The sequence below is a fragment of the Podarcis melisellensis genome, assembly GCF_964234715.1.
Source record: "Podarcis melisellensis genome assembly, chromosome: 6".
Lineage (NCBI taxonomy): Eukaryota > Metazoa > Chordata > Lepidosauria > Squamata > Lacertidae > Podarcis > Podarcis melisellensis.
Genome location: NC_138538.1, coordinates 76,935,765 through 76,950,641, shown reverse-complemented (window position 1 = coordinate 76,950,641; position 14,877 = coordinate 76,935,765). Strand labels below are relative to the sequence as shown.

General features: G+C 42.4%; 1 protein-coding gene across 4 annotated transcripts in view; it reads left to right on the top strand.

The window, feature by feature from the left end:
* COL11A1 (collagen type XI alpha 1 chain) overlaps positions 1 to 14,877 on the top strand; it is a 257,537-nt gene that overhangs the window by 38,314 nt on the left and 204,346 nt on the right. For all 4 annotated transcript variants that reach the window (XM_081916017.1, XM_081916015.1, XM_081916016.1 and 1 more), the window contains exons 3-4: positions 7,825 to 8,038; positions 9,098 to 9,260. In XM_081916017.1, coding sequence (XP_081772143.1) covers positions 7,825 to 8,038; positions 9,098 to 9,260 — 377 coding nt within the window. The remainder of the gene's footprint in view (positions 1 to 7,824; positions 8,039 to 9,097; positions 9,261 to 14,877) is intronic.

The following is a 14,877-nucleotide window of genomic DNA, read 5'->3' as shown; positions in this document are numbered from 1 at the left end:
TTCCTGGCCCTATGTGAGTGGAGTTTCTCTCTCAGTGTTGGCCAGCTGACAACTGTCTCCTCCTGAGGAAGCAGCATCTCTCGGCCGGCCTGTGCAGCAGCTGCCCTTGAAAACGAGCTCTGAGTCGCTCGGGAACAATGGCACTCTCTTCAGGGTCACTCTTCGAGAGTATTAAAGAGCCCCCTTGCTTTATCAGGGTTTTCCTGCCACCTAATGCCCTAGCTAGAGAGCTTTTCTCTCTCTTTTTTGAGAAGAGGCTCGCTTACACAAATAAGAACTGATGGTAGAGCGGAGCTGTCACTCAGTCTTAAATCACAGTGACCTTGCCATTGAAAGCTCTTGAATGGTCATTGGACCGTTGCCTTTTAGAAGCTGTTAGCAGAGAATAAAATGCCCTCTGCCAAAGCCAGGGCTGGAGAGTGCAGAACAGACATTCCCTTGAGGGGAAATAAGTCTTGTGTTAACTTGCAGTTAAGCTGCTGCTGGTGGTTTTTATTTTTTCAGAATGGCACTGTAATATAGTTGGTAGGTTTGGCAGCGATATGGAAGCTGCTCATTTTGGTGTTTTTTGTGTGTGTGTTTTGGTTGCCAGAGTAAACACGCTCATTATGCTGTATGTTGGCAGTTACCTAAATTAAAATAGCCTTTGGCTCTGTCTTCCTTGCTCACCGCCTTTACTTCTTTTGTGACATTTGTAGGATTTCTAGTGTTAGAACTCATCTGAGGAACTAACATTTCTGCCCCCCAGATGGCCTCAAGAGCTTTTCTCTCTGGGAATGCAGGTGAAGAAGGGGGGGGGCATTTGAACAGCAAAGGAAAAGAGAAAACACACACAGACTTACTCACACACACACACGAGTTCTCCACTTGAACAAAAGAAGTGGAGGGAATGTGAATGCTTTAATGAACTGAGCACAAAACCGTCTGTGAACACAGCGTCATCACTTTAAGGCTGTCAATGAGTTTAGTTCCCCTGTTACCTGAACAAATTATTCTACCTTTAAAAACAATTATGTAACTGGAGAGCACTAAACTCCAGTCCAGGATAGTCTTATGGCAGGCAGAATAATAGCTACAAGGAAGTGGAAGGCAAAATAATGTTAATACCCAAGGTAAACGAAAACATGACAAGCCATGGTTTATTGTTATGTGACTGAGCCTAGTCTTCCCCAGGTCTTGTGACTAACCCCTGTCCTTCTCTCGTGTGGCTGCGAGGAAGTGTTTGGAAGAGTTTTCTTCCTTTTAAAAAAATTAACTGTTGCTTATCATGTCACCCAAACCTGACAAAGCCTTGGTTTGTGAATAATGTTAAACCATAGCAATATATATATATATATATATATATATATATATATATATATATATATATATTTGCTTTCGTAGATTTTCACGGGTACAGGAATGTAGGTTTTGGTGTCCTCGGGTGTCTTCCCGTGTAAAAGTTGGGGTGTCTAGGCGACCTCGTCGAAACGTCGCCTAGACACCCCAACTTTTACACGGGAAGACACCCGAGGACACCAAAACCTATATATATATATATATATATATATATATATATATATATATATATATATGCAGGTTTTGGTGTCCTCAGGTGTCTTCCCGTGTAAAAGTTGGGGTGTCTAGGCGACGTTTCGACGAGGTCTCACTCGTCATCTTCAGGCTGGTGCTTTCGGCTTCTAACCAGCCTGAAGATGACGAGTGAGACCTCGTCGAAACGTCGCCTAGACACCCCAACTTTTACACGGGAAGACACCCGAGGACACCAAAACCTGCATTCCTGTACCCGTGAAAATCTACGAAAGCAAATATATATATATATATATATATTCACACACACACACACACTAAGGCTTAATGCCTCTGTCACTCTCCTCCCCTGCTCCTGTCTTTGTCATGCTGTGAAGAAACAAACCAAAGGTGAGTGCTTGTGGTTCGTTTCTTTCCAGATTTATTCCTGGCTTACCACTTGTCATTTCTTTATGGGAAATAAAACATGGATACTTGTTCACATACAGTGCAAAGCTAGCCTCTGATTTCTTGCCTCCTGAAGACAGAAGAGAGGAAGGAGCTAATCAGTAGTGTGCACTACTATGCTTCTCGTTTTCATTAAACCACAACTACTTGTTAACTATGGTTTAACATTATGTGTGAACCAGCTCAGTTTGCTATAGAACTTCACAAAATCTGATACTGCCGTCATGAGCACATCATGCTAAACCAATTCAGGACCTAGTATGAACGAACAAACTTGTGGGCTTCTGGAAAGGGGACTGCTGTTGTTTTCAATCAACCAACCATTTTATATGTTTATTTGTTTATTTGGTCATTCTGCTCCAGTGCTGAGCTAAGCCAAGGCATATCACTAAAATATTTCCTGAATATACTGTAATTATACCATATTTCATTTCATCTTTTCTTCTGGTTGACTTTCCATTCCATTATATTTATTTTTCTTATTTATACTGGACCTTAGTACTATACAATATATTTATCTTTTCTTCTTTTTAGTTATTCATATTTGTGTCTGTAATTTTCATTTTTTCTTCTTTTTGTATGTTCATTTATAATTTTCATTTTTATCTGGGCGTGTGGGTGTTTGTGCAGTAAAACTGAAATAAAAATGAGTTTTAAAAAATAAAATATTTCCTGAATATCTTGGAATATTTTATATCTGCAGTTCTGGTCCCATGGTACCTGATTTTAGTATTTGATATTTGACAGCACATTCAGTAATGCTTGGCAGGTGAGATGCAATTGTATTTCAGACTGATGTGGATTTTGTATACAGTGGTAATCACAGCAGCCTAGTATGTTAGCACTTGTCTTGCAGCCATAGGCAGGAAGGTATTACATGCAGGAAAGTGAGTAGGCTGGCTGAGAATGGATGGAGCATTCTATCCTTCAAAGGAACGTGAAAGAGGAGTTAGTCCTGGGCATGCTCAGCTTGCCTCCTCTCTGCCATGCAGATTCCATTCAGCCACCCCTACCCCTTAATTTGCTGCCTGGGGCATATGCTCACCTGCATCCCCTCTCAATCCAGCCTGGGTGTACTGGATACACGAAATGAAATTCCATTCACATTTCAAAGTTTGAGATGTGATACTCAAGCGATGCCTTCAAACTCTCAAATGAAAACTGTCACATTTAATATGTGGCTGGCAAAAGAATGCTAATATTTGCAGTTACTTGCTTCAGCTTGAAGAGCTGTATCAAGTTGTTATTCTGAAGGCCATTTGAGGACCAAAGTTACTTTTTTACAGGAAGACACTGAGAGGATTGTGTGTTTATGGTTTTTCCCCCTTTAAGTCTATACAGTGGTACCTCAGGTTAAGAACTTAATTTGTTCTGGAGGTCCGTTCTTAACCTGAATCTGTTCTTAACCTGAGGTACCACTTTAGCTAATGGGGCCTCTCACTGCTGCTGCACTGCCATCGCGCAATTTCTGTTCTCATTCTGAAGCAAAGTTCTTAACCCAAGGTACTATTTCTGGATTAGCGGAGTCTGTAACCTGAAGTGTCTGTAACTTGAAGCGTCTGTAACCCAAGGTACCACTGTATAGTAAAGATAATGGATGATATGCAGGGTTAAAGTAAAGGAAAAGGGACCCCTGACCATTAGGTCCAGTCGTGACCGACTCTGGGGTTGCACGCTCATCTTGCTCTATAGTCCGAGGGAGCCGGCGTTTGTCTGCAGACAGCTTCTGGGTCATGTGGCCAGCGTGACTAAGCCACTTCTGGCAAACCAGAGCAGCACACAGAAATGCCGTTTACCTTCCCACCGGAGCGGTACCTATTTATCTACTTGCACTTTGACATGCTTTCGAACTGCTAGGTTGGCAGGACATACTCAAAGTTGAAATCAGTGAACTTAAGGCTGAGATAAATGCATTCAGCTTTTGAATGACAAACATTGCATTTAATATTTTGGTGGCCAAAGGATGCTAATATTTACAGATACTCACTTGAGCTCAGAGGAATACATAAAGCCTTGTTTTCTACAGTAAGCAGCTGGGAGGAGTTGTGTTTTTTAAAAACTCAATCTAGTAAAGATAATGCTATCCACTGCCCAATTTGGGAGAACGCTTCAAAACCTCTGTCCATGACCTTCCCACAGGGTTTTCTATCTGCAGTTTGTTCCAGCAGCCTGAAAGCACATGCCCAGACTAGATGAATTAGTGCCACCTGCCTTAAACATTCTCAGCATATCCTTTAGATTAGATTAACAGTTCAGACAAGGCAGGTGTTCAGTTCCTTTCAAGTCTGAAGCTCTCCATCCATCTGGCCCTCATTCGTGCAGCTCTGAGCTTTTTCTTCCTTTTTGCAGTCACTTGTGCCAAAAGGTAGGACGCTGAGCATATCCATTTTCAGCTGAGAACAAAATAGCTTTCACACGTAGGATGCTCTATTGTTGTACGTGTCAACCGAAAGTGCTTCCAATACAATGCACATTTGTTTCTTTGTTGTCACTTAATGTGTGGTTGGTCTAAAGCTGGGTTCTTCGGACTTGGGTCCCGAGATGTCGTTGGACTACAACTCCTGTCATCCATGGCTGCTGCCTAAGCTGTCTGGGGGAGATGGGAGTTGTAGTCCAACAATATCTGGGAATCCAAGGTTGGGAAAAAATTGTTGGTGTAAAGAGGTGGGGGTTGGACAAGCTGTAATCGGTTTTGTGGGTGAGTTGTAAGGAGAAGAGGGGGTGGTTTGGAGAACTGGATGGGGGAAGTGGGGTGGGTGAGTGAAATGAGGAGGGGGGAAACCCATAGAAACAGAAAAACAACAAGAAATATTTAGGGAAAGGAGGAGAAGGTGCTGATGCACCACATATAATGGAAATGTTTCTGGACCCCCATACAAATTATAAAATCCTATAGCTTACAATTGATAAGAACCACCTTCCTGCAAGCCCTATACACAATACCTGGCTTTCATTCTCATTTTGAATAAGTCAGAGGCTGGCAGCCCTTTTAAGCCTTGAGGAGTCCTTGAGAGCCAGTGTGGTGTAGTGGTTAAGAGCACTAGACTCGTAATCTGGGGAACCGGGTTCGCATTTCCGCTCCCCCACATGCAGCTGCTGGGTGACCTTGGGCCAGTCACACTTCTTTGAAGTCTCTCAGCTCCACTCACCTCACAGAGTGTTTGTTGTGGGGGAGGAAGGGAAAGGAGAATGTTAGCCACTTTGAGACTCCTTCGGGTAGTGATAAAGCGGGATATCAAATCCAAATTACTCTTCTTCTTCTTCTTCTTCTTCTTCTTCTTCTTCTTCTTCTTCTTCTTCTTCTTCTCCTCCTCCTCCTCCTTCTCCTTCTTCTCCTCCTTCTTCCTCTCCTCAAATAAATTCCTTCCAACTAACAGGAACTTTCATATAACTTCTGTGACTGAAGTGCTTCCATATTGGCCTAGCTTACAAATGGCCATGTTATGGTAATAAAGTTAGGCTGTTGGTTTTTGTTTTTTTGTCTTTTGTTGTTGTTGAAATAAACAAAAAAGATCAAAATGGAAAAAAATGCATGCATTAATAAAAAATTATACTTATGGCTCATGAATAAACAGTTGAAACACAAATAGGGTTAGAAAGAAATCCATAGGTTTTTGAAACGATGGTCTCAGTTCATCAAGCAAGCCATGCCCGCCTCCTGTAGCTTCTGCCCTTAAATTTGCCTTTCTTTCTGAAAGGTTTTACAAGTCAAATTTACAGAATTGTATCCAAGGTTAGAGACAGATTCAAATGGCTTGGAATATTTCAAAACCTTCCGTGAGCATAATCTGTTTAAACCCTCTCTCACTTACAGCGGTTTTAAGGAGCTTAAGCAATTTGAAACCTGTAGAGCATCTAATGTTGTTTAAGCCCCACAAAGCCACTTTATGATTCAGCCCCAGCAGTTTTATATCGCTCAAATGCAAATTACGTTGGAGCCCATCCCACCGGGATGCTAAGCGGTTCTAATTTGGGCTTTAAAAATGAACTCGCTTTACTCCTCTTTTTCCTAGATGCACTAAGGGCTTCGAGTGTCTAAAACAGGAACAGCTCTCTCCACAGCTATTTCATTCATCTACAGTCCCCTGACTCACATGGTGTAGAGGGGATGCTTATCAAATTTGCAAATGACACTTAGTTTAATGCTATGGAAGATGGAAATAGCATTCAAAATTATCATGGTAGGCTGGAATATTGGGCAGAAAGGAAACCAGCAAGATCATTTGCTTTTACACCATGCTATGTTTTTCTGTCTTTTACCGTAAGCCACATAATATGTTTTTTTGATGTTAAGCAGTCGAGCCAGTTTGCTGCTTAGCAATAAATAAATGCAGGACTTTTATTGTTGTTAGCCGCCCTGAGGCCGGCTAAAGCTAGGGAGGGCGGGATATAAATAAAAAATTATTATTATTATTATTAAATGCATAACTCAGGTATGGGGAACATCTGGCCCTCCAAATGTTGGTGAACTACAGTTCTCATTATTCCTTGCTATTGGCCATACTTGCCTGGAGCTGGTGGGAGCTGGAGTTCAGAAACAGCTAAATAACCAAAGGTGTACACCAGGTATACACAGAAACTTGATCTCACTACCTTCCAGAAGCACACACACACACACACACACACACACACAAATCATATGGGCACACATGCATCTATCACACATGCAAAGACAAGGAATATTACTTCTGAATGCTCCTTCAACTATATGGGTCCCCATTTATTTAGGGTTGTATAATTTAACACCAACATCTTGAATTGGGCTTGGTAGCATATAGGTAGTCAGTGCAGCTTCTGCACAATTGGTGTTCTATGATTCTGATAAGCCGCACCATGCAAAATTGTGACAGCCTCTTGACTGTCTTCAAGAGTAGTCCCATGTAGAGTGCATTACAGTGATCTGGGTTACCAGAAGATGGATGATTGTGACCAATATTAGGCTTGCCCAAGCCACACTAAAATCAGTGAGACCAACACTCGAGTCCTAATCATGCTTACTCACAAGTAAGTTCCATTTATTTTGTTGTGACACAGTTTCATTGCAGCCTACTTGATTAAAGGCGAGGTCTACTGAACTTGAGGGGACTTCATGTGAATAAGATCAAGAATGGTTTTGGAACCCCTTTGCTTTTTAAAGTTAATTTTCATTGTCAGATAACAACCAGTAACAACTGCAACTGAATAGAGAACAAAAGGAGTTACAGGTTACATGTATCATATCGCAGAATAAGAAGGAACAAGCAATAAAGGCGTTGATGTAAAATCTCATCATGTGAGTCTTAATGGGACTTGGGATTTCATTATTCTCCCTTTGCAGCACTTAAAGAAATCGTGATTGAGGTTCAGAAGTGGCCACACAATTAAGTGCTTGTAGAGCGGAATGAATAGGAAGGAAAGTACAATGCTTTAAGAGAAAGGAGCATCCCGTAATTTGTAGCACTTGTTTTCAAGAGAAGTAATAGAAAGTTTGATTCACTTTGGTCAGGAGCTGGGAGCCTTTTTCAGTCCAAGGTTATCATTCCCTTGTACACAATCTTCTGGGGGCTGCATGGCAGCAGAGGTTAGGGCCAGAGGCAAAAAGTCGATGGGGCAATTGCATTGACTCCTACCTCTGTAAGTTGACTATATTCCAACCATACAATATTCAGATGCGTAACTCTCAATCTAGGCAAGCAAACGAGAGGCGTAATCACTTATGAAGGACACATCCCAGAAGGCAAAAACACTTGAGGAGGTCACAGAGTAGGGCCAGAGTGTTGCCTGGGCATGGGATATGACCATGCAGTCCTAAGGTGTAGGACGTTTCTTCTCCGCAAGATTAGTGACTCTGCATTTTTCTCTCGACAGGTGGAAACTTCCCTGAAGACTTTTCGATACTATTTACAGTGAAACCTAAAAAAGGGATCCAGTCCTTTCTTTTTTCTGTCTACAATGAACAAGGCATCCAGCAAGTTGGTGTTGAGGTGGGCAGATCGCCTGTCTTCCTGTATGAGGATCAAAATGGGAAGCCTGCGCCGGAAGATTATCCCCTCTTCAGAACGGTCAACATTGCTGATGGAAAGTAAGTGAAAAATGAAGGTGGATATGGCATCCAAGGTGGTGGACAGAATTAATACCTGCAGCCAGATGACCCAGACCAGGATTCCACCCCCTGCTCCCCAAATTGTGTTCTATAGAAAACTGGAAGCTTATCAGGAATTCCTCAACAGCAAGTTCAGTAATAGCAAACAAATTTCGTTGAAAGCCAGATTTCCTACCACTGCTGATCTTCCCATACAATGCACAGCTACAGTAGAGTGTTTGGTGGGTGGTACCATTGAATGCAGGGACACGGGTGGCACTGTGGTCTAAAGCACTGAGCCTCTTGGGCTTGCCAGTCGGAAGGTCAGCAGTTCAAATCCCTGCGGCGGGGTGAGCTCCCGTCTTTCGGTCCCAGCTCCTGCCAACCTAGCAGTTTGAAAGCACGTCAAAGTGCAAGTAGATAAATAGGTACCGCTCTGGTGGTAAGGTAAATGGCGTTTATGTGTGCTGCTCTGGTTTTGCCAGAAGTGCCATAGTCATACTGGCCACATGACCTGGAAAACTGTCTGCAGGCAAATGCTGGCTCCCTCGGCCTATAAAGCGAGATGAGCGCTGCAACCCCAGAGTCGTTTGTGACTGAACTTAACTGTCAGGGATCCTTGAATGCAGACATTCAGTGAATGCAGGGTGATTGACAGTGAAGTTCAACAGGCCTCACCTGCTGAGTAGGATGGAAAATAAATATTTTGAATAAATATAATAGGTCACCCCCCCTTTAACTATTAGTACAGTGGAACCTTGGTTGTCAAATGCTTCAGAAGTCGAACATTTCAGCTTTTGAACGCCAACAACCCGGAAGTGAACGCTTCTATTTTCAAATGTGCCTTGGAAGTTGAACAGCTTGCAAAGCATGTTTCTCCATTTCCTCCATTGCAACTGCCAACCAGCAATTGCGCCTCAGTTGTTGAACATTTTGGAAGTCAAGCAGTCTTCCAGAATGGATTATGTTCAACAACCGAGGTTCAACTGTATTTGCAAACATTCTTTGGGGGAAAAAATCATTCCTATTTTACCAAAATCAGTTATGTTCTTGTGCTAGGTGGCATCGGGTAGCCATTAGTGTGGAGAAGAAATCCGTCACTCTGATTGTGGACTGCAAGAAGAAAACCACGAAACCACTTGGCAGGAGTGACCGAGCAATTGTTGACACCAATGGCATCACAGTCTTTGGAACAAGGATTCTTGATGAGGAAGTTTTTGAGGTAAGTGTTCAGACAGCGGATTTTGTCTGTGAATGCAGTACTTGCAAAAGAAGAAAACTGCAGGCATTCATCTCAACTGTCTAGGACTATATCAGTTTAAGGCTTATGGAAATCACATTTAGAAGGCCGGCTTACTTTGAAAAGAACACTTGGCTTTCTTTCATGGCTGATGTGCAAAAAAAGAGAAATTAATCTCACAGATGCCCCAAAAGGGATGAGTTCTTTATTTATACAATGTGCCCAACACGTTTTGGCCAAAAATATCTTTCTCAATAGCTCATGTCTTTGTTTCCTACTGAACCAATCTCAAAAGTTTCTGTTGCTGTGAGAAACTGATAGGGTCTTCTTTCACAGTTGCCTAGGCATAAGGATCTTTTTTAAAAAAACAATTTGTTAAGGTAACTGGAATTTGCACTCCTACTAATTGGAGAATTCCCACAACTAAGGTTGGATATTCTTTAGGGGTGCACAGTGGATTTGGGTGAATCTGGGTGCTTCTGAGAGATTCTGGACTTGTCTGAGGTGAAATGGAATCTGTATATGGTGCCCAAGGCAAAGTTGAGATCCCCAAAGCTTTGTGGCACCTTGGTGATTAAGACATTAAAAAATTCACTGCAGGCAAGTATATGCTAAAAACAAAACTAATATCTCTAAGCTCACCGTATAAGGAAAATACCAAAGCAGGGAGAAGTGAAAATTCTGTTGTGTTTGATAAGTCAAAATTGTAATTAGAGAAACTGATACTACTGGACTGACCAATCCCAGCGCTTTGGGAAAGATATGTTGAAGTAAATAAATAGCTCTGATCGCATGAACTTCTTTCTGTTTTGCAAGTTCTATCTCTATGGAGCAGGAATATCATTAAAGGAGTTCTAAGAGAGCAGTTAGAGAAAGACTTTTCTTTTGCATGAGTCCTAAATACTTTATTTTCCTTTTTTATTTTGGAAAATTCTACACTTCTTTTTTTCATTTATTCCTTTAGATTTAATCTTCCTGTTGTTTTCGGATCTTGGTTTCCTGCTTGTTCTTATGAGAGTGAGATAGGAGGAAATTAGCAATATATAATATATCAGTTATTTCAATCTTTTTTGAGGGTGGTTGATAGCCCATCATGAGGTTAATAGGAGCCTAAAGGTAAAGGACCCCTGACAGTTAAGGCCAGTCGCGAATGACTCTGGGGTTGCGGCGCTCATCTCACTTTACAGGCCGAGGGAGCCGGTGTTTGTCTACAGATGATTTTTCCGGCTGATGTGACCAGCATGACTAAGCCGCTTCTGGCGCAATGGAACACCGAAACCAGAGCAGCGCACGGAAATGGTGTTTATCTTCCCACTGGAGCAGTACCTATTTATCTACTTGCACTTGACGTGCTTTCAAACTGCTAGGTTGGCAGGAGCTGGGATCGAGCAACGGGAGCTCATCCCATTGCGGGGATTCGAACCGCCAACCTTCTGATTGGCAACCCTAGGACTCAGTGGTTTAGACCATAGCGCTACCCTAACTTCCTTCAAAAATATATTAATCTTTATATACTTACCTGGGGCTGGCATTGAACTCAGTCCCACTGAACACAGTGCAACTCAGTTTGATTGGATTGCATAGGGTTGGCTACCAGTCAGTAAAGAGGCTTCTCTCAGACATTTGCTACTCATTAATAAACTAGGTAAATGGAGTTGTGGAACACACACAGAACATAAAGGACAGAGGGAAGCTTGTGGAAGGAAATATCTCAGAAAAAAAGAGGATTGATCTTTCTAAGTGAAATGTCTTTCAATCTCAACTAACCATAGAGAGAATCACTTTAAGGTTCCATATAGATAGTATTTTACACCCGTCCAATTCAATAAATGGAGACAGCCATTTTATCACCCATTTTATACCTCACAGGTGCATGATGTGTGGCATAATTCTCCTTGCCTCTTGGCAATATGACACAGCAGACTGGGTTTCATTTGGGTTAAAATGAGAACTCTCCTTGCGATTCTTTGGAAGTTGGTATAGGCTGTCTGGTAGCTGGCTTTCAACATTCAGAACAAACAGGGGGAGAGGAATGCACAGCACCTCTGTGGCTTATTTTGAATATCCAACTTTCAGCCTCTGTATCTTCCTCTACAGGGTGCTGCATGCAATGCAGAGGTAGAAATGGCACAAGAATATTCCTCTGTGGAGGTGCATTTTGCATGTGAAATACGCACGGGCCTCTTGCGCTTCCTTTTCCTCTGTTTGTTTTGAATGTTCAAAGCTGGTGTTACGTCTAAGTAAACTTAAGATTGGGCTGTAAGCAGGGCTTTTTTTCAGCCAGAAGTCACTGGAACTCAGTTTTGGCACCTCTCAGATGGGTGCCATTGCCATTATAAGGGAACAAGGGAGGCATTCATGGTGAGTTCTGGCACCTCTTTTTCTAGATAAATCACACTGGCTGTATGACTGTGATCCAAAGCTGAATTTCTTGGAAGCTTATTTTGCCTTAATCCATGGCACATAGAGACTGAGAACACTCATTGCAAACATCTCAGGGAGCTTGCTGGAAACAGCCTGTGTCTCCAACATGCCAACAAAATATAGCATGGGCCATCGTGTCATTTGGGTTCCTGGCATGCGGTGTTTTTGCGTCAGTGTCAGTCACCTACTAAAAGGCCTCACGTTGGTATAGAAATTCTCTGGGCCAGGCACCAGAGTCACTTGATAGCCCCCGTTACATGTTATGGCCACAGCATGGCTAAATCATCACAAGGAAGCCATTTCCAGCAGTTTTCACATGATGCCTATAACATGTGTGCTGGCTCTTGACGTCTAGGAAAATATGTATAAGATAGAAGTGTCCATGTCTGTAAATAAGTGCAGGATTGCAGCCTTCCTTGCAGTTGAGGCGAAGGTGGCCCTGAAAGAACTCTTGTTTATGACTCTGGCCTTCTGAAGTTTATTTATTTCATAAATCTTTCCAGTAACTAGAGAGGATTTGGCAAAAGGAAGTATATTTTTCCACTATTTAAAAGCCAGGAAGAAGGATTATACAGAAGACTGAAACACATCTGTTTAGAGAAATGTATATGGGTGACTGAACTCTATATAGGAGGTATTGCCTAGAAATATTATTTTAACAGACTGCTGGAGGACATTTATGTTTTCAGGCATCTGATTTTTACAAGCCTATCATCTGCCAGTGAAAATATTTCAAGCTGAAAAGAAAGGCTGTTAGAATAGATGTGGTGGTACCTAGTTAAGTCTTTTTGCTTCACACAGAGGTCATGAGCAAGGCTAATAATAAAAATAATAATAATAAAAAATAATGGAAGATGGCAAGATCCCCAAGGACGTGATGTACGGGGAGCTGGCTTCAGGCACCAGGCCCATTGGCAAACCAGCACTGTGTTACAAAGATGTCTGCAACATGAAAGCTGGCAGAATCAACCCTGCTCTGTGGGAATGCCTTGTAGATGACTGCAGTGCCTGGAGACAAGTCGTGCATCATCATCATCAATAACAATGTGTCCTCCTTTGGTTTGGAGCCACATTAATTCCTGGAAAGTATACAGTATACATCATCCTTATGAATTCCAAGTTGCCCTCAAAAATTCAAGGCAAATTTGAGCACTGTCCTTGGGTGATATAACACAGCCACAAAAGGCTAGCAAGCAATTCTCAGTGGTGTTCTGGCTGTTGTAGGGTCCCCTCTCCCAAAGTAAAACTTGAAGTGAATTGGAAGGTTCTGCCTCAGGTGGAACATCTGAGGAGTTTTGAGGGAAACTGGAAGACTGCGTAGATGTAGGCGGGTTTCCACATTCTTCCTTATATGGTTCTTACAGGAGGGCCCTGGAGAGGCTCACAAGTGTTTGGGATCCAATTCATTACCTGACAATGAATTTGGCTCTCTGTGATTGGTTGCAGGGGTAGAGCTGTCGAAAACCAACATCACTTGGTATCTCATCACTGCGAAATTTGAGAGCTGTACCAATCAAAATGATTGAGCTTGATGTGATGCAGGGATGGGAAACTTGTGGTCCTTCAGATGTTGTTGGACTGCCATTTCCCATAATCCCCGACCATTGACCATTATGGCTGGGGCTGATGAGAGTTGTAGTCCAACAACATCTGGAGGGCCACAGGTTCCTCACCCCTTTGTCTGTGATATTTGAACTGTGGTGCCTGTATCACACATGCAGGACATCACTTTAATCCTATTCAGGCAATATAGCTCCCATTTTGACAAACTCAGGAGCATGGAGTGCTATGAATACGTGCTTCCTGGCACCCACATGTAGGACATACATTTCAACCTGCAAAGGCCTCTTCCCTGTTGATGATCACTTTATGTGTGGATGGCAAGGGTTAGGGCTAGCTGCTGCATGAGATATCTAGGGTGTGACTACAGGCATTCCCTTACTTGCACACGGTTGTCTTGTGCGTGAATGCATATACACGTGGTGCTGGTAAACAAATAAAGAAACAAACAAATGATTGCTTATCTGAAATGGCAGGTGAGAGCTGGAAGGTCCTTGTGGCTCATGAGGAGGCCCTCTCAGAGTCCAAAAAGGACACCAGTGAGCCAAAAGTCCAGGAAAAAGACTCCAAGTGCTTCAAAATGGCATGTGGGAACTCTCACTGCTGCCACACTACGCCAGTCAACAGCTGTTAGGTGAGAAGCTGCATTTATTGCAGCAGGTTCCTCACTTATATGCATTTCACTGGCCCGGAACATAACCCCTGCGTAAATGGGGAGTCACCTGTACTTGGTGCCATGACTCTACTTTCAGCTCTTGTTATGCTCTATGTTCAGTTATAACATCTGAACAGGATTTGGAAGATGTAGTTATCAAGCACACATGAACTCACAACCTTAGTGATAACAGCATGCTAATTTTAGTGAGACTCAATTTTCAAAACACATAATTGTTTGAGAATGGGAGAACAGGATGAAGACTACAGGCTTGATTTGCTTCTGCTGTTTCGTTCTACAGTATTATGTTGACTCTGAAAATATAATCATTGGGTTTGATGACTAGCAGAGGGAGATTTAAGCATAATTCCTTAGAACTGGAATTCATCTTCCCCAAACACATTCCAGGTACTAATGGATTTCTTGTGTTTGAATAATAAAGAAATATTGTTCCACACATTGGCTGCAGAAAATGGGCATTAAGAATATCTATCTCAGAAGGGCTTCAGTACCCTAGTATATAATCTATTATACATATGTTGTTATTCAAACACTTGAGGTGTATTTTTCTACCCAACTTTCAGTGGAATCTGTGCTCTACAAAGTATGGGGGGAAATGATACGTGCGGTATGGAGCGAAGCATTCCAGCAAAATTTGGAGCTTGGTATAGTAGAACTGAATAGTACCACTGCTGAACAGAGAAGGAGGAAGCAAAATTGCTAGTGACTCATTAGAGAAACAACGTAACTGCCTGCCAATGCTTTATTTTGGATGCAACTATTCAGCACTGAGAACAGCAGCATTTTCATAGGATTAAGAATAGCTGTAGGAATTTACACACATGTAGAAAGAATGTAGGGACACACATGTAGGGACGCGGGTGGTGCTGTGGGTTAAACCAGAGGCTAGGACTTGCTGATCGGAAGGTCGGCGGTTCAAATCCCCGCAATGCTGTGAGC